The 20,710-nt window shown below is 37.9% G+C and overlaps 1 protein-coding gene across 5 annotated transcripts in view; it reads right to left on the bottom strand.

Moving 5' to 3' along the window:
* Window positions 1-20,622, bottom strand: part of Sclt1 (sodium channel and clathrin linker 1) — a 123,456-nt gene extending 102,834 nt beyond the window's left edge. For 2 of the 5 annotated variants that reach the window (XR_015046761.1, XM_085835917.1), the window contains exons 1-5: window positions 20,144-20,622; window positions 13,908-13,975; window positions 10,537-10,595; window positions 9,967-10,039; window positions 6,772-6,827 (exon numbers count right to left, since the gene is read on the bottom strand). Coding sequence is in view for 4 of the 5 variants with exons in the window: in XM_085835917.1 (XP_085692043.1) it covers window positions 6,772-6,827; window positions 9,967-10,039; window positions 10,537-10,595; window positions 13,908-13,975; window positions 20,144-20,177 (290 nt within the window). In the remaining variant the exon portion in view is untranslated. Of the gene's footprint in view, window positions 1-6,771; window positions 6,828-9,966; window positions 10,040-10,536; window positions 10,596-13,907; window positions 13,976-20,143 lie in introns of those variants that run through there. The other 3 variants (XM_021157911.2, XM_021157908.2, XM_021157910.3) reach the window with 3 other exon arrangements.
* Between the last annotated feature and the right edge of the window lie 88 nt (window positions 20,623-20,710).

The following is a 20,710-nucleotide window of genomic DNA, read 5'->3' as shown; positions in this document are numbered from 1 at the left end:
TCCATCTCTTGTATTCTGTTGCTGATGCTCGTATCTATGGTTCCAGATTTCTTTCCTAGGGTTTCTATCTCCAGTGTTGCCTCATTTTGGGTTTTCTTTATTGTGTCTACTTCCCTTTTTAGGTCTAGTATGGTTTTGTTCATTTCCATCATCTGTTTGGATGTGTTTTCCTGTTTTTCTGTAAGGACTTCTACCTGTTTGATTATGTTATCGTGTTTTTCTTTAAGGATTTGTAACTCTTTAGCAGTGTTCTCCTGCAATTCTTTAAGGGATTTTTGTGCTTTCTCTTTATTGTCTTCTGCCTGTTTAGCAGTGTTCTCCTGCATTTCTTTAAGTGTGTTATTAAAGTCCTTCTTGAAGTTCTCTATCATCATCAGGAGATATGCTTTTAAATCCGTGTCTAGCTTTTCCGGTGTGTTGGGGTGCCCTGGACTGGGCGAAGTGGGGGTGCTGGGTTCTGATGATGGTGAGTGGTCTTGGTTTCTGTTAGTAAGATTATTACGTTTACCTTTCGCCATCTGGTAATCTCTGGGGTTAGTTGTTATCGTTGTCACTGTTTAAAGATTGGAGCAGAAGCTGTGTTCCACTCACCAGCAGTCTCTAAATCCTGCGGCGGGGGTCGTGGGTAGCTGACGGTACCCCGGTGCTGGTCCAGCCGGAAGAGGCCTGTGGTCCTACACAGGCCGTTTTTCTGCTTCCCTAACTAATGCAGTCTCTGGTCCCGCGTGCAATTTGATTGGAGCAGAAGCTGTGTTCCACTCTCCAGAAGTCTTAAGATCCTGTGGTGGGTGTTGTGGGTAGCTGGTGAGTGTCAGCCGACCCTGCGCCCCAGCTGCCCCGGTGCTTTTCTGACCGGAAGAGGGTTGTGGCCCTATGTAGGCCGGATTTCTCTCTCCCCAACCAGAGCAGTCTCAGGTCCCGCGTGATTGGACTGGAACAGAAGCTGTGTTCCACTCACCAGCAGTCCCAAAATCCTGCGGTGGGGGTCGTGGGTAGCTGGCGGGTGTCAGGCAACCCTGCGCTCCCGCTACCCCGGTGCTGATCTGGCCGGATGAGGCCTGTGGCCCTACTCAGGCCGGTTTCTGCTTCCCTAACTAATGCAGTCTCAGGTCCCGCGTGATTGGACTGGAGCAGAAGCTGTGTTCCACTCACCAGCAGTCCCAAAATCCTGCGGCGGGGGTCGTGGGTAGCTGGCGGGTGTCAGGCAACCCTGCGCTCCCGCTACCCGGGCGCTGATCCGGCCGGATGTGGCCTGTGGCCCTACTCAGGCCGGTTTCTGCTTCCCTAACTAATGCAGTCTCAGGTCCCGCGTGATTGGACTGGAGCAGAAGCTGTGTTCCACTCACCAGCAGTCCCAAAATCCTGCGGCGGGGGTCGTGGGTAGCTGGCGGGTGTCAGGCAACCCTGCGCTCCCGCTACCCCGGCGCTGATCCAGCCGGATGAGTCATCTGACTTTCTACCTTTCCATCTTTATTCGGTCCTGAACTCATGGGATGGTGCTGCTCAGTCAATGCTTTCCCTCCTCAATTAAACCTCTATGGAAAAGCCTTCCTTTCCAAGCCCTTAGTACATGAGTCTTCAGGTGATTCTAAAGCCTATCAAGTTGGGAATGAAGATTAACTGTAAATGACTATTTTACCGCTTCACTTATTATTAACTCAGAAGATATATGGTTCCAGATTTTTGTAAGTAGCTCAATAATGTCCTTTGAGAAGCGAAGGCTTTACTATATTTCTCTCAGTCTTGCTGAGTCTCTGGAATCTGAGCTCATGGTTAAAATAATTGTCTCTACGTGCATATCCCCTTGCAAGTCAACCAAGCTCCACTGAAAACATCCAAGACACTTTGGGCAGCACAAATTGGTCCTGATGGGGTCCGGAACATGAAGTTTGGTAAGTAACTTTAGTATTTTTCTTGTAAATGAAATAATTATTTCATTATTTATAATCAGTACCTAGATATTATGTATTCCTACATCAATATATTAAACTGTTTCCAAAATCCAGTACTATGGCATTGTACACAACAACTATATAATCCAAGCTATTACTAGTTTCCTTTGATTTAGACCTGCTCATGTGTACTTTTCTTAAAATATTTTCCCTGTAATTTTTAAATTATTTTGATTTTGCAGTCATTAACTATGACACATAAATAAAAGTACAATTTTTCTCTAAAGACATAACTAGCAGAGCTCACTTTAAAACCCTGTAGCATTTTCAAAAGTGCCTTTAATAAACCAAGTGTCCATTTTTTTCTACTTTTCTATCATGAAACCCAACTGCTGCTATGGTTTAGATATGGCTTCTGCCAAATATGTTGAAATGTGACGCTTTTTGTAGCATTATTTCAAGGGGGTAGAGTCTATAAGAGGTGATTAACTATGTGGAAGTAAGATATCTTGAGAATGAATCAGATCTTGTGATCAACAGGCATGAGAACAACTGTTAGCTTCAAGATATCTGCACATGAAAGGAAGAATGTTGTAAACACATACACAAAAACAACTAAATGGTTATTATCTTTATACTATAAAATGCCTTGTCTTCCCAGTACATTAAAAATTAAGCCTAATTTAAGTATATGATTGAAAAATTACTGTAACATTCTTTACTGGGATATTAAAACTCTGTATAACAATAATTATTTTGAGAAAGAATATTAAAACTAAAATAACCACAATGAATGAAAAAAATTAAACCTAATTTAAAAATTTACTCAATTGTATACTTTAATAAAAATTCATAGTGTAAGTATAAGAGGATTCCAAAATCAAAAGGAGAATTAATAAAAATATTTTTTAAAGAGAGAAAATATGAACATATTTAAGGCTAAAATATAATTCCACAGGAATGCTACATGTACTGGCTAATTTTTTATATTATTTTTAAATTTATTTTGTCAACTCGACAAAATAAGGTCACCTGGGAAGAGAGAAGCTCAACTGAGAAAACACCTCTACCAGACTTCTCTGTAAATAGCCCTGTGAGGCAGCACATTATGGGCAGCGCCATCCCTGGTAAACTAAGTTGTTTAATAGACTGAAAGAAACACAGGGACAAAAAAATGGAGCAGAAGCTGAAGGAAAGGCCATCCAGAAACCATCCCACCTAGGGATCCATCCCATCTGCAGACACCAAACTCAGACACTAATTGCTGATGCCAAGAAGTGCTTGCTGACAGGAGCCTCCTGAGAGACTCTGCCAGAGCCGGACTGATACAGATGAGGATGCTCACAGCCAACCATTGGACTTAGCCCAGGGACCCCAATGGAAGAGTTAGGGGAAGGACTAAAGGAGCTGAAGGGGATTGCAACCCCATAGAAAGAACAACAATATCAACTAAGTGGATCTCCCAGTGCTCCCAGGGACTAAACCACCAACCAAAGAGTATACATGGGCTGGTTCATGGCTCCTGCTACATATGTAGCAGAGGATGGCCTTATCTGCTATCAATGGGAGGGGAGGTCCTTGGTTCTGAGGAGGCTTGATGCCCTAGCGTATGGGATGCTAGAACAGTAAGGCGGGAATGGATGGGTGGCTGGAGGAGCACCCTTACAGAGGCAAAGGAGAAGGGGGATGTGATGGGGGGTTTGTCGGGGGAGACCGGAAAGGGGGACAATATTTGAAATCTAAATAAATAAAATAACCAATAATAAAAAAGAAAGAAAATAGACTAAGCAAGTCATGAGAAACAAGTCAGTAAACAGCACTTGGGTTCCTGCCCTGCTTCCCCCAATGATAAATTGGGAGCTGTAAGTCCTTTTTAAGTTGTTCATCACTGCAATAGAAAACAAACCAGAACAACATGCAGTCATGAAATGCAAGTACATTAAAAGGACTATAACAATAAAGCAGAAACTACTATATAATACAGAAGAATACAAACAAAAGAAAGTCAAATTTTAAGAGTCCATACATTGGATAAATTTAGGATTCAAAAATGAACTCCCCCAGTTTTGGTTTACTTACAAGTCAACAACAAGATCAAATTTCTACAGTTTTATGTTTCTTAATGTCAAATTTGGGGAACTCAGGACAGAATAAAATTTAAGTATTCTTGGTTTTGGACAAAAGGTTTTTCTGTGTAGCCCTGGCTGTCCTGGAACTCACTCTGTAGACCAGGCTGGCCTCAAACTCACAGAGACCTAACTGCCTTTGCCCTCCAAGTGCTGGGATTAAAGGTATGTGCCACCAAACACCACAGGCTAATTAAAGTATTCTTGATGATCCAGTTTTAAAATTCTAACATGCTGAGAAAAGACATAATAGTAGATAGAAAAAATAAAATAACCACAGAAGATTCAGAGACTACACTACCTTGAAATCTTAAGAAGAAAACAGAAAATTTTTTTCATTAAGCACATCTCACCCTGGGAGTAGACAACTTGTAATACCTATTATCTAATGTTGCAATGGGCAATTGGCACTCATATTTATATTTCACATTTCTCTACCTATATAGTACTCGAGAGTCTAAAACTATATTTCCAAGATGTCCTCAAAGATGGGGTAGAACAGATTAAAATTTTAGCAGAGGTACTTAGACGGACATATTTTAGTACCTTGAAGCTCCTGGGGACTGGACCACCAACCAAAGAATACACATAGAGGGGCCCATGGCTCCAGCTGCCTATGTGGCAAAGGATGGCCTTGTTGGACATCAGTGGGAGGAGTGGCCCTTGGGCCTGAGGGTGTTTGATGCCCCAGTGTAGGGGAATGCAAGTGCTAGAAGGTGGGAGTGGGTAGGTGGGTGGGTGGGTGTGCACTCTCATAGAGGCAGGGGGAGGAGGGATAGGATAGGGGGTTTGTGGAGGGGAGACATGGAAAGAGGATAACATTTGAAATGTAAATAAAGAAAATATTCAGTAAAAGAAAAAAAGAAATTAAAAAAGAGAAAAAAAGGGAAAATAAAAACTTGGGCAGCAAGACGAGTAGGCATTCATGAGAAAAGCAAGTGAAAAATGGTCAAACATATCAATATTCATAAAACGTAAATTAAGATCACAATGAGAAATTACTTAGTGACAATGATAGTTCTTAGGAAGTTTGATTAGAATTATTCCTGGAGAAATATAGATCAATATGAATTAAAATTTTTACTGGTGAGAATGTAAGCTAGCTGATACAGCCAAGTTTTAAATTAAGTTGACATTAAATTACAATCCTATAACCTGGCAATTTCATCTCTGGAAATTTTCATACCTGTGCATGATAATGAAAAGGGTTAAGTTCCAGAATACTGGATGATATGGTTTTTAGTTTTAGAACTGTAAACCTAACAATATAAGCAGAATTTAACATACTAATCCCCTTTGGTAGAAGGAATGAGGATGGGAGCTAGAAGGAACTCATGGATAAATGTATCAGGGTCGGCAAGTCTGTATTTAATCAGCATGTTTCCTGATACATATTTGTATACTATCATACTGTTTGACAATATTAATGGTACTTATGTGCCCTATTTCAAGCTAAGACTTTATTTCTTACACTTGGCCCATGAAATAATGCTCCTTTGTCATAGTCTATCCAACAAAACCCTCAGGATCAAGCATGATAATTCTCATTTTGAGTCCTTGGTCAGAGAGTCCAAAGGACACTTACTCCATCCCAAGAAAAGAGGGTATTGGCCTTGACTTTTAGTTGCTTCCCAAAATTTGAAGTTAAATCTCTGTTGCTGAAAACAATACATACTTTGGACACAAGACAGGAAGATACGAAGCTAGAAATAACCTGGAAGTTTTCTTGAGGACTAATGCTTATAGTACTAGAAGATATAAGCCACCAAGGGGTCCAATCCAGCTGTGGCACCTATAAAGCACAGCAAAGATCAGCATGACATATCCCCAAAGGTAAAACAGTGGCACTTCTTTCTTGTGAGTAACCAACAGCTGTCTAATTGGCCTACACAATAAGAGGAAATTCAGACCCAGTACTGTAAACCTAGCCAATTATCTAAGACTGGTAAGGCCATGAAACCTAAAGGAGAATCCATTACTACCATTTTCCTAAACCAGTATAATTTCTAACTACATCCTATATATTTACCCATAATTACATGTAGCTCTCACTCTTATCAAATAATTTTTTTTTTTTTTGCAGCAGATAAAGACTACTACAGAAAGCTACAAGTGGTCAAAATGCAGAAAATTGACCATGAGTTGCCCAGCCACATTCTATAACACCACTCTTATATCTAACACAAAAGAAGGGGAAGCAGAAAGGTTTTAAGAGCCAGAGGACAAGGCTGTCTACTGAGAGACAGTTCTAGATATGACAGGGAAGCGATATTCATGAAGTCTCAACAACATGGTAACTAAATAAGGATCTGAACACCATCACCAGCTGACTTGATTCTATGGATGGGGGAAATCTCAGAAGGCTTCATCCTTAGAGGAAGAGCTAAAGGCAATTAAGGATTGCTGAGAGAGGCAAAATTAATGGCTATCCAATACCATGTTGTCAGTCCTAAAAATAGACATAAAAGCAACACTAAATGAACATAGCAAGCTCATATTCATATATATGTAAACATTAACAATAGGTTAAGAAAAAGAAGAAAGCATTTTTCTTATTATTTTCAAGTTATAGCAAAAATGTTACAACTGAAAGAAGTTAAATAGCTTGTTTATGGTCACAGGTAATGAAGCCAGTAGTCAACAGAAACACAAGCCCAGGTTTCTGTACTCTAAAGCACCACACTCCATGCATCAAAGACCAACAATAAAAGTTACCTATTAACAACAAAAGACCCACTGGCTAATTGATTTACCTTTCATTTTCTGTGATGACAGTTTCAAGTTGTAGTTTCATCTCACCCATGTGCTTCTACAAGAATAATGAAACATTCTTTCATTATTCTTTCATTATAGGTGTGGGAATACATTCCCCAGACACTTAGATGTCCACTTATGACTCAATCCATATGCAAGCAGTTACAGAGAAAATTTAGTCATTTCTTTTAACAAGCCATATAACATACAGATAGTTTGACAATGTACTAAACATGATAAAACACTTATTTTGAATAGGTTATAAATAAATAAAAACATTTTATGCAATAATTGAGAAAATTATAAAAATATGTATCCTGGAAAACAAAAGAAGATTCAGAATGATAAAAGAAGCAGTTGAGCTGGGTGAGGTGGCACACACCTTTAATTCCAGTAGTCTGGAAGCAGAGGCAGGTAGATCTCTGTGAATTTGAGGGCAGCCTGGTCTATAGACTGAGTTTCAGGACAGCCAGTGCTATTAAACAGATAAACCCTGTCTTGAATAAACAAGCAAACAAACAAAAGCAAAAACCCAGCCGACTGCTATCCCTTGAAAATATATCTTAACTAATCCATGTTTTTAGGGGAAGCTCATATCTGCATGAATAGTCTTTCCTACTTCAAGAGATAAGATGAGAATGGTGAAAAAGGAAATGCAGGTCTTCTTTAACAATCATTCTTACCTCACCACCCTTCCGACCTGAACTCTTCTAAACAAGGTTGCTATGGTAAGCAGACCTGGTCACTGATACAAGTATCTACTGCTAAGTAGTCCTTAGCAGGCTCGATGACTTAAAAACCCACTAACTAGAATACAAGGAAGATTATAATTCATACTTTAAAGAGAATGAGAGGAAAATTTCACTGATTTTCTAAGGTAATAAGAGACTATTAGCCTTTCAAAGGAAAAAAGAAATGTTAATAAAAGCAAAATGACAAAATAAGGAGCCAGTTTTAATAAGAGCAAAAAGGTGTGCAGATGGCAAAAGGCCATCATGAAAAAGCAGTTTTTCAACAAAGGTGCACTCAGCTCAAAACACACCCATCAGTCTTCATTGTGTACTCGAGGGTAAGGAGAAGAGCCAAGCTTGGAGAGACCTGGCACAAAGAGTGTGAACAGGCAGCTCTCCAAGTCTCTCTCTCCTACTCAGAGATGATCAAAGCAGCTTAGCCTAAGGAATCACTAACCACCTTTTAATATGAAATCAGCATCAAAACTGATTCCCCCCCCCCCCCAGGTTCCTGCTAGCCAGAATTTCAAACTAAAATGAACTGATGTTCTACTAGATAATTAAATACTGAATATATTTATAAAAGCACTCTAATTTGAAAAGTATCTAATATTATAAATGATTATATAGAATATATGTGTACTATGTAAATCACATTAAGGACTTTATTATAAAATACTTGAAAATATGTAATATTTGGAAGGAAAAGATCTACAAAGTGCTTCTCACATAATCAAAATTTCCGTACTATGTATTTTTTGTTTTGTGTGGTTGGAAGGGGGATCTTTATACAGAGAATTACAGCATGCTTTTACTGCTTTGAAGGCTTACTACTTCTTGATCATATCTGTAATCTTTTTTTTTAATGTGTTAGATTTTGTTTGTTTGCTGCTTTTATGAGAGAGTGTCTGTGTATGTTGCCCTGACTGTCCTGAAACTCTCTATGTAGCTCAGGCTGGCCTCTATCTTACAGAAACCCATCTGCCTCTGCCTCCTGAGTGCTGGGACTAAAGTCACAGACAATTATGCTGAGGTACATCTGCAATTCTTAAAAATTAGCATTCTTCATTAATTATATGTGTGCACATGAACAGATTATTCTTAGAAGTAGATAACATCTTCTTTCTCTCTCTAAAACAAATGCAATAACTATTGCTATTAGTGAAGACTCTTGGGCTTTCTAAGTGTAGCTTCTTCCTATAACTAATTCAGTAATCACCCAGAGGTGGTAAGAACCTCAAGTGAGAAACTGAAGCCAAGCACTTCAATAGAATAGCTCATTAAAGAGACACAGGAACCAGACAGCTTATAAGAAGTTTTAGGAGAGTTTAATTTCCAGGCAACGAATTATTCTGGAACAACAACTGAAGTACACAAAATAAATATACCATCATTCAATTCATAGAGTGAATTCAGCAGAAACTTTGACTTGCTACTCCTAAAACTAAAAATTACATGACTCACACAAAAAAGACTTGTTTTTTTTAAATTGCCCATCGGAAGGAAAAAAAGATATTTTTGTGGTTGGCTTAAGCTTAAAGGGCAAAAGACTATAAAAAATATATCACGAAGAATGGGAAATAAATTAAGAATTGTCTTATGCCAGAGCCAAACAGAATTTTCAACAGAGGAATCTTGAATTGCTGAGAAACACTTAAAGAAATGTTCAAAGTCCTTTGTCATCAGGGAAATGCAAATCCAAACCACCCTGAGGTTCCATCTTACACCCAGTGGAAGTACATAAGCGGGTAGAACTAGGAGGGATCGATAAAAACAAGGTATGCAGGAAAACCTCTTATGGAAACCTATTATTCTGTAAGCCAATTTTAAAAATAAAAAGTCTTTTGAAAAAGAGTATTTATATTGTTATCCTGGTATCAGAAAATTTGGGAGGAAACGTAAAAAACATTTCAATTCAAAGAAACACATTATAAATATTAGTTGTACTCTAAAAATGTGGTTACTTTAAATGTGTAACAACCCTATAGTATAGTATGCTTTTGTTTTTCATGAGCCTAATCTCAGAAGCCCTGAGACTGAGATCTGTTTACATAGACAGTGTCTTGAGTTTATTTCCATTATTCTTAAAATAAACTTCTACTAGTAATCAAAAATAAGACAAGTGGGTTAAAATCTTATCTAAAAGATATCTTTATATGACAGAAGTAGCATCTGAAGATGGGGAAACATTCTGCAAATAATGACACATGTGGGTAGAATGAGGGTAAAGTTTGAATGGCTCTGAGATGGCTCTGAGCAGAGATATGAACAAATAATATTGCCATCAGGACACAGCTCCCAGCTTCTGAGAGATGCCTCTGCCAGAAAGGAAGAACAAGGGAATACTGGAGAAAAGGAGAACTGAAGCTAGTGTTTATAGATCCACATTTACAGTTGAATGAGACTTTCAGATTTTCTTCTCATACTAAACCTTACAAAAGCTAAGTGATTATGACTTCTTACCTGGTAATAGGTCAGCTGCCTGTTTAGCTCTTCCAGATGTTTCTCATACTCAGCAATGAGAGGAGGTAAAGAACTAAAGAAAAGTACAGAGTTAAAAGATTGAATATTCAGTTTCATTTACTTTAAGCATGTAACAAGTAAAATAAATCTCAAAATGAAAATTTGTGTCTAATACTAATTAGTACTTGCCCTTTATGCTTAAACCCTTAACACAAGTAATATTCTGAACTGAAAACTTCTTGATTCTGTGGAAGGAGCAGGAGAGAAGTCTTGAGCACTGAAGGATAACAAACAGCTTCTCTGGCTTCCACCTAGGAAAGTCTCACTTTCCATAGGATTTACTTGTAACAAATCAAAGATGCTCTCAGATATTACCAAGTATCTTGGGGAACAGGCAAGATCATCCTCCATTATAATCCACTCATATAAATTCCATCAATATTTTTATCAACTCAATAGCAAGTCATTATGCTTAATTACAGCAGATCCTATAATAAGCATTCATAAATTAAGGAACTCCTTCAATAATCAAATGATTGAAGAAATAATATGTGTTTAGTAATACTTCACCTTTGCTCATTTATTGAGTCTACTAGTGTGTCACCTCTGCCTCCTTTGGACATGCTGTTCTATAACAAAAATATAAAACATATATAACGAATTATAAAAAACAGGCTATTCAAATATTTTTCACATTATTCTAGTAAGATTGAAACTGGCTTAAATTCATTGTCATTAAAATTTTTATAACTATAAGATAAAAACAGCTGATACTGAAATGCATTGGTAAACTTATGCATGATAAAAGGTTTGCCAATTAGAACTATGAAGAATTTTCTATCTGGTGAAAATATCTACTAGCAATTAACACAAATTGTCAATATTTGTGGTGAAACAAGGGAAGCTTACATTAAGTTCTGTAGCAATACAAGGCTGCATGTGTTCCCATCTGGTCAACATGATATAAGGAAGGTTTAAAGACTGAAGAGTAGTATGTGACACAATTATCATATACAGATAATTTGATCATTTACCTAGAACACACCTCATAATGCAATAGATGTTAGGGTCAAATAGAGACTACATTAAGTTTTAGATAGGAGATCACACTAAAAACAAAGTTCAGTAGTTTCCTCAAACACTAATAGTCATTTTCCCTTGATCTTCTTTGAAAGTGACTTGTGTACTGTCTTTTTTAACAGGTAATCTTTTTACTTTTGTAATTTTTCCCTAATTTTTACATTGGCAGCTCATTACTTAAGTTCTACCTCCTTTCTTTGAATTTAATCTGCTCTTGCTCTTCATTTTGTACATTAGATGCATGCAAATAGGAGAGTACATTTCTTCTCAAATGGTGTTTCAGTTCTAATGTATGAGTTTAAAAAGTGTTAATCTTTTTGTTTGTTTGTTTTTGAGATAACTGTAGAATCACATGAAACTGTAGAAAATAATGACAGGAAGTTTTAGGCAACTTTCCCCAATGCAAACATTTTGTGAAGCTACAATGTAACATACAGATGATCCTTAATTTAAGATGGATGACAGTCCCATCTGAGGTTGAGAATGATGTAAGCTCAAAATGCATTTAACACACTGCCCTATAAAACATGGTGGCTGAACAACATAGAGCCTGAAGAGTATGTTCACACTTGTGATTATATAGCTGGCTGGGAGGCTGGGCTCACTGCTGCTGGCCATCACTATGGGCGAGCATCTTACCATATATTATTCACTCAAGAAAATATCTGAGTGTGCATCACCTTCACATCACAAAGCTGAAAAATTGTCACAGCACTGTAGCATGGGGACCTTCTGCAGTACAATGCCATAACAAAGTTTTCATGAGCCAAGGATCAATCAGCACTCCTTTTAGTCATACTACTTTCCCACTACACTTCCTTATTATTAGGTCTAGGCAACCACTAGTCAGTTTTATGTATATATTTTCATAACATTAACATGAATATAATTGCTTGGGATTTTTTTTTTTTTTACCTTCAGTAGAATATCTTGGATGTTTAGGAGCACATTTCACTATGTAGCCTAGGTTAGCCCCCAAATCACAAGATCCTCTAACTCAGCTTTCTAAGTGATGGATTACAGGTTTAAGCCTTCACACTCAGCCAACTCATCACTTTCTACTGTCCAACAATAGTGTATTATAATATTACAAGTACATGCAACACAACTGCTTCTTACTTAACCACTTTCCTACATAATGAGTAAAGCTGCTACAAACACTTGTAAATGTGTACGCGCATGTGTTCAGGAGTACAAATGCTGACTCTAATGGCAGTTGCATGTTTTCTGTTTAAGTTATTGAATGATTTTCCGGAATGGATATAGAATTTATAAACTCCCACCAACAGTGCATGGTTCTATTAATCCATTTCCATTCCTACAATAGAATTTCAGAGGTTGAATACTATGTGAAGAAAGGAGTTCTTCACAGTTCGTAAGGATCAAGAACATGATGCCAGTTTCTGCTGTGCTCTAGTGAGTAGAAGAATGCAAATTGATCCATTCTTATCTCCTTGTACAAAGCTCAAGTCTAAGTGGATCAAGGAATTCTAATTCCACCTCACACCAGTCAGAATGGCTAAGATCAAAAATTCAGGTGACAGCAGATGCTGGCGAGGATGTGGAGAAAGAGGAACACTCCTTCATTGTTGGTGGGATTGCAAGCTTGTAAAACCACTCTGGAAATCAGTCTGGCAGTGCCTCAGAAAACTGGACATAGCATGACCAGTGGATCCAGCCATACCTTTCCTGGGCATATATCCAGAAGATGTTCCAACCAGTAAGAAGAACACATGCTCCACTATGTTCATAGCAGCCTTATTTATAATAGCCAGCAGCTGGAAAGAACCCAGATGTCCCTCAACACAGGAATGGATACAGAAAATGTGGCATATTTACACAATAAAACAATAAATTCATGAAATTCTTAGGCAAATGGATGGATCTGGAGGATATCATCCTGAGTAAGGTAACCCAATCACAAAGGAACTCACATAATATGAACTCACTGATAAGCAGATATTAGCCCAGAAACTTAGAATACTCAAGATACAATTTGCAAAACACATGAAACTCAAGAAGGAAGACCAAAGTGTGGATACTTCGTTTCTTGTTAGAATGGGGAACAAAATACCCATGGAAGGAGTTACAAAGTTCAGAGCTAAGACGGAAGGAATGACCATCCAGAGACTGCTCCATCTGAGGATCCATCCCATATACAACCAACAAACCCAGACACTATTGCATATGCTAGAAAGATTTTGCTTATGGGACCCTGACATAGCTCTCTCTGGTGAGGCTATGCAAATATAGAAGTGGATGCTCACAGTCATCTATTGGATGGAACACAGGGTCCCTAATGAAGGAGCTAGAGAAAGTACCCAAGGAGCTAAAAGGGGTCTGCAACCCTAGAGGAAGAATAACGATATGAACTAACCAGTACCCCTAGAGCTGTGTCTCTAGCTGTATATGTAGCAGAGTAGCAGAAGATGGCCTACTTGGCCATCAATGGGAGGAGAGGCTATTGGTATTGGGAAGATCATATGTCCCAGTACAGGGGAATGCCAGGGGCAGGAAGTGGGAGTGGGTGGGTTGGGGAGCAGGGCGGGGGGAGGGTATAGGGTGCTTTGGGGATAGCATTTGAAATGTAAATGAAGAAAATATCTAATAATAAAAAAGAAAATATTAAAGCAATTTCTATAGACAAAGAGCTTACTTTCAGAGAGCAAAACCAAATTTTCCCTTACAAGAATCAAAGCTATAAGCAAAATTTCAAAGGTTATAGGCAACTAAAAATGTGAATAACTCTAAGTAGAATTTATATTCAGGATTTGTACTGACTAACCAATAATTCATAAGGGTGTAGATATATTTAAATCAAATTTCAATCTAGTTTTTTATACTTAAATCATTCCACATACCTGCATAGTTGGGTCTCGGAAAATATGTTCGATTTGATGCTGCCTAAGAATATCATTTAGTTTATCTTCTGAAACAAAAAAGAAAACCAATATGAGTCTTATTCTGTAAAACTAGAAAAATAGCAGCTACTATTTGATATATCCAATGAAAGATTTATAGTCTGTATGATTGCTTCTCATCAGATGAATTGCCAATTTTAGCACACTTTAGAATGGAAAATTAGATTTTTTTTTTTTACATTCATAAGTTAAATAATGCTGGGCAGTAGTGGTGCATGCCTTTAATCCCAGCACTTGGGAGGCAGAGACAGGTGGATTTCTGAGTTCAAGGCCAGCCTGGTCTACAGAGGAAGTTCTAGGATAATCAGAGCTCACAGAGAAACCCCGTCTCAAAAAAAAAAAAAAAAAAAAAAAAAAAAACCCAAAAAACTAACCAACCAACCAACCAAAACCAAAAATAAGTTAAATAATGACTCCCAAATCGAATGAACACAAGATAGCTACAAAGAACTAATCTTTCTTATTTCCTAAATTTGAATTATCAGATAGACGTAGAAACATTCCCCACTTACTTTTTGTTTCCACTTCTTCAATGAAAGAATTGGGAAGATATGAATCATATTCTTCCTTTCTTTCTTCCTTCTTCCCTCTCCTTTTTGAAGACAGGTCATTATTCAGACTGACCTAGAACTGCTATATAACCTAGACCGGCCTGACTCACTAGAATCTTCCTGTCTTTGCCTTCTGGGTGCTAGAACCAGAGGAAACACTCAGCTGTACACAAATGCTTTAGAATTCTTAAAGTCAGTTGAAAAGACTACCCATTCTATACTGAGGACAAATTGTAGGACACAGAATCTAATTTCAACAGGAGTGCCATGAGGCCATGTAAAAGATGGCCCAGAATAAAGCTGAGAGTCTCACTAACTTACCACATCTGTATTCAAATCAGAAAAGAAACAGGGAAAGCAAGATGGCCCAGCATACAAAGGTACCTGTCATGCCCCAGGACAGGAGTTCAATCTCTAGAACTAACACAGTGAACCATAACCTCATGTTGAACTCTGGATTCTGCATGTACTCTAATGTATGTAGTCATGTGTGCACGCTCGCGCACACATACACACACAAATGAAAAATTCAAGAAAGTTTAGAGAAATGGCTCAGCAGATACAGCATTAGCTAATCATAGCACTCACATGATAGCTCATAACTGCACCATCAGTCTCAGGGAATCTAACATTCCCTTTTGGTATCCATTAGCATGTGATGCATAAACATTTATGTTGGCAAGATACCCACCCATACATATATATTTTTTGAATTAAAGAAAATTAAAAAAAATAAATAAAAAAGAAAAACATACATATCACCCAACAAATAATCTTTCAAGATTTACAGGAACAGAATAAAGCTCAACAACTTTGAAAGAAATAAACAAGACAAAACAAAACAAACAAAACCCCTCCATGTTCTGATACGAATTCTAAACAGAGTCAATAACCAAAACAGAAAGCAGTCACTAGGAAGAGACTCAAAATATATGAAAATTGAAAAACAAAAAACTTGCTTTTATATTACCGCTGGGTCTCAGGAAGAATTACAAAAATATGTTAAGTATTTTGAACAGAGCAATAGTTTAAATCTGATGTGTCATAACTTAATAGTAGAAAAACTTCATAGCTTTAATTTAGAATTAAATTGAATAGAATTTATCCTTCAAATTTAGAAATTTTTCATATTTTTAAAATATTGCATAGACTTTTGTTGAGTCCTTTAAATCTAGAAATCCTAGATTCAGATTACCACAAAAGTCTGCAATCACATCAGCACTCAAAGGCTTCAGATTATAGAGTATTTTGGAATTTGGATTTTCAAATTATGTATGCTCAATCTATATTAGAAAAAAAAAAAAAAAGAGGAGGTGGAGAGATGGCTCAGCAGTTAAGAGCACTGACTGTTCTTCTAGAGGTCCTGAGTTCAATTCCCAGCAACCACATGGTGGCTCACAACCATCTGAAATGGGATCTGATTCCTTCTTTTGGTGTGTCTGAAGACAGTGACATACATGACTCACATACATAAAATAAATAAATAAATCTTAAAAAGGAAAAAAGGGGCTGAAGTATCAAATCTATTGCAAAAAGTTAGAACAGCAATATAAACTCAAAAGAGTCACATGAAGGAAATAATTGAAATAAGCCTAGTAAATAAACTCACAAACAAGAGGATTAAAAGTATAACCATTTCATATTTTATTTTTTAACAATTTTGATGAGTTTCAAGATATATGTGTAACAAATACAACTTGAAGGATCTTAATAAAATGGATGCTTACAAAAAGCAAAATAACAACAAAAACACTGTAATCATCACACCTAATGTGGTTAACACAAGAATAAATTCTCATGACATTTATACAATACTCTAGTCGAAGTCCAAGTTAATGTGGTACTGCAACAGTTAAATAAAGAAGAGTATAAACGTTCAAAGAAACGTTTATAACAAGCTCATCTGCATGCATGTTAACTACTCCAAAGAACAAAGACTCCTAAAATCAGAAGTAAATTTAATAGTTATTAATTACAAGGCCAAAATGCAAAAATTAATCACATTTGTATATATTGATAACACAAGAGTTTTACATAACAAAAGATAGTACTTTCTAGTATCATCAAAACAAAAGGAATATAAAATTCCTATACAAAAATACTTTGTATTTGATAAATAATCAGTAGAAATGCAAGACCTAAAGAAGGAAAAAGAAAGCACAGAATAAAGAAGTCTGTCTCCTAAAGTCAGTTTTCCCTAGAGTGGTCTACATATCTAATGAAATTCCAATCTATACTAAAAATCTTGCTATAGAAACTGAAAGACTGATCCTGAAAGGAAATGGAATGAGAAGAAAGACAATTTTACAAAAAGAACAAGAGGATCAAGCTAGCTCTATCAGATAACAGGATGCATTATAAGGTTATAATTTACATAGCATGATAGTGATAAAAGAAAAAGTTAGCGTTCCACTCTTATGATAAAATTTCCAGAAACATACCTTGACAGAGAAAAGCTCATTTGACTCATGGTTGCTTGGCTCAATCATTATAGGTCTGGGGTAAAACAGAATATCATATATCCTAGCAGGGATTGGGCTATAGAGAGTGATCAAGCAGGGATTGGGGTACAGTAGAGTGATCAGTGGTAGTCAGGAAGCAGAGAGAAAAAGTCATGGGTTAGGAACAAAATATATCTTTTTAAGGAAATTCAGAGGCAGCTAGTTCCTCTCATGAGATCCTACCTTCTAGAATTTCCACCACTTCCCAATAGCATCATTAAATGAGAGTAAACTTTTATCATATGGCCTTTGAGAAGCATTGAAGAGTCAAACCATATTAGGACTAAACAAAGTTTGCCAATTAAAAGGTATTTAGAATTTAGAAATATAATACACACATATACATATTAATAAGTGATGATTGAAAGGGCACTCCAGAACTGTAGAGGTAGATCTAGAAAGGGTAATCTTTTAATTTGTGGATCTAGGTCAAGCAAATAACTAAGGGGAAAAAAATTATTTATTTATTTATTTATTTTGGATGTTCGAGACAGGGTTTCTCTGTATAGCCCTGGCTGTCCTGGAACTCACTTTGTAGACCAGGCTGGCCTCAAACTCCGAAATCTGTCTGCCTCTGCCTCCCAAGTGCTGGGATTAAAGGCGTGCACCACCACCAGAAAAATAATTTAATATCATTCATAAAAATAATTTCCAAGTGAACTGGAGATGTAAATATAAAATAGTAAATTTTCACTAGAGAATCAAGAAATACTTCTATAACCTTAGGAAAGAATAAGACTTTTAAAATTCAAGCACAAAAAGAAGTAAACATTTTTGGTAGTTTGAATGAAAATGGTCCCCACAGGCTCTGTTTGGAAAGGATTAAGAGGTGTAACATTAAGGATAGTGATTATCTTTCACTATCTTTGAGGAAGAGGGAGTGATTATAAATTTTTTGAGGTTCTAGCCATTCCCATTTCTGGACTTAAATTGTATATATTACAAGAATGTTTCACTTTGCCATGACGCTTGTTTTCTTTTTTAAATTTATGTTATAAACAAACACACATAAATATGCAAATGCATTAACCAGTTGCTTCTGTAAATGTTGGAGACACTGGCAGTATCATGCAATACTCAAGTTTATTAACATATCATTTTCTTTTAATCAAAGTCAAATCTACAAAGGAAATCCTCCTGTACCCTGAAGACATATTCTTATGGACCTTTGAAAATGTTAAAGATTTACTTTATGTGTTATGAGTTTGAAGCTAACCTAGGCTATAGAGAGAATCTAAGGCCAGGTCTTTTCAAAACAAAATAAACAAACATACAAAAAACAAAAAAACAAAAAAACAAATTAATCCAGTGAGAAGAAATTAAGATCCACTGAAGTGGATCTAGTTCCAGAACACTCAGAACTGTTACACAGAGAAACAATGCTTGAAAAAAACAAATGAACAATCAATCAATCAATTAGTGTAGAGAATATGAGAGGCAAATGGGAGGATGGAGAGTCATCTTTATCTCAAAAGTGGTAGGTGGTACGGCTAGTGGGACAACCCCCCCATCTTTAACTAGCATACAAGGTCTAGTAACAGAAAAAGCTCACAGATTCCTAACACTCATTCTTAGCTCTTCATACAAACCTTAAAATCCCATGCTTCCATTTCCTGACTGCACCTTTCAAGCCCTTGAACTCTGATGCTTCTATGTGGGAATCTCTTCTTCCACTCTTCCTTGTGTTTTACTGACTTACAATTCAGTTTTCAGTTAAAATAAATTCTCTTACTTGGGTTTGCTCAGATTTGGGATTCAATTTTTATTTAAGAATTACAGTTGCTTTATTCTTCTAAAACTCATCTTCTAAAATTCAGGTATCTCTCCACCAAGCAAAACTCATTCACGCTGATCACTCAGATTGTGATCTATCCATCTTTATAGAGTGAGGGAGGTTTTTCCTACTCATTTGCTTAAGAAATAATGCTATTGTAATGTCAACACACACATAGAACGTATACATATACATATGTATGCATATATCCCACAACACTATAAATGGTGTGTATGGAGGTGGGGGGTGGGGGAGCAGAGCATTTAACATGTATTAACCAGAGGCACAGAGAAGCTAAGAATTTTGCCCAAGATCAAACTTGTAAAATGTGAGAGCTAGGCAATATATGTACAGAAACAAATCTGAAGAGTATGTCCTTAACTTCTGGTCTCAATATAGAGTTCAGCATGTTTCCCCAACCTTCCCTGTTGCTCAAGAAAATACCTGAGTTGCTCTCTTTCTCTTTCTTTCAAATCTCTCAGCCTTCAATCTCTACATCCTCCTTAGGTCACTTCTTACCTATGATTACAACTGCAGCTAACCAACTGTACTCCTCTATAAACCTCTATGTAGTCTTCAAGGCAACTGTTTTGTTTTTAAACAAAGCATACTACCAATTCCTCAATGTTGCCAATAATTTGGACACCTAAACCTTTCTTAGTAAACACAGTGATATGTCAAGATTCGGTCCAAATGGCATCTCCTCTGGAGGGAGTTTAATAACCGCATAATAGTCAATATTTGTTTAGCTCCATGTAAGTAGATGTTATTCTTTATATTTCAATGTTTGCTCAATAATTCCATCTACTACTTGGAATCTGATGCAAACGAGTCGGCAGTTGCTGCAGCTTCAGTGTATTTTTGGTATTTATGTATCTCCTTCTGCCAACTACATGCTTGGAGAACAAGAATCTCTCCATCTCATCCTTACATCAGCTACATGTATAGCACCTGGCACGTAATGACACATAGGTCAACAATTTTAAACTAAAGACCTGAGAGCAATAGCTGGAGGTCCTAACCTGCAGGCTTGGAAACTCTTCCTGGCCATCAGCCCTCGAGTTTCTTGGAGCACAAGAGACGCATTACATTACAAATCTATTTCGTGCCTCGCCGACTCCAGTGCACGCTTAAGGAATATTCTACAAGTATTTACTAGCGGTTCTGCTTCGTTAAGTACATACATAGCCTCATGTACATCACCAAGCATTTTGTGCAGAGCACTTCTTTTAAGTTTTTAACATTTTTCACGCTGGGACCCGACCAGCATTCACAACACATTAGTAGGTTAACGTTAGCGACAGTGCACCTTACAGATGAATTTTCCATCAGGGAACAGAGCGCGCTTACTTTGGTCTCTCAGTAAGTCGATTTCTGTGGCCATTTCGATATTTAGTTTGGAGTTTTCATCACGTTTATCGATTCCTCGCAGGGGGGAAAGAAGGTATTTCTCAAACAAGCAAGCAATCGAACAACAAAAATAGCAGCCTCCCGCTGTGAGGGCAAACAAAAAGCTAAGGGGTCGCAGGGGCAGCCGAGCCCTGGCGCGGAGACATCAGCATCCCACTCACGCGGCGGCGCAGCCCGGCCCGCCGCTCCGCCGAACCCAGGCGACGCGCCTCAGACTCCGTTCCGCGCTCGGCCGGACCGGGCCGGACGAGAAGGGCCGCGGGGCCGCGCGCGGCCAGAGGGCGCCGAGTTCCCGTCAGACCGCGCGGGAGGATGACCCTGCGACGCGCCTGGCTGGGCGGCAGCGTCCCCGCGGGCTGAGGGGCGACGCCAGGACCGCGGGAAAGCAGGAGCGGCCGCGGAGTCCACTCGGCCCGCCCTGCGACTTTGAAAGCGGTGCCCCAGACCGTTCCTTGGAGACGGTGACGCCGCGTCCGTCATCACGCGTGCGTCGGCGTGCGTCATTGC

The sequence above is a fragment of the Mus caroli genome, unplaced genomic scaffold (genome assembly GCF_978045245.1).
Source record: "Mus caroli unplaced genomic scaffold, Mus_caroli_1 scaffold_3, whole genome shotgun sequence".
Lineage (NCBI taxonomy): Eukaryota > Metazoa > Chordata > Mammalia > Rodentia > Muridae > Mus > Mus caroli.
This window is presented reverse-complemented; position numbering and strand designations above follow the sequence as displayed.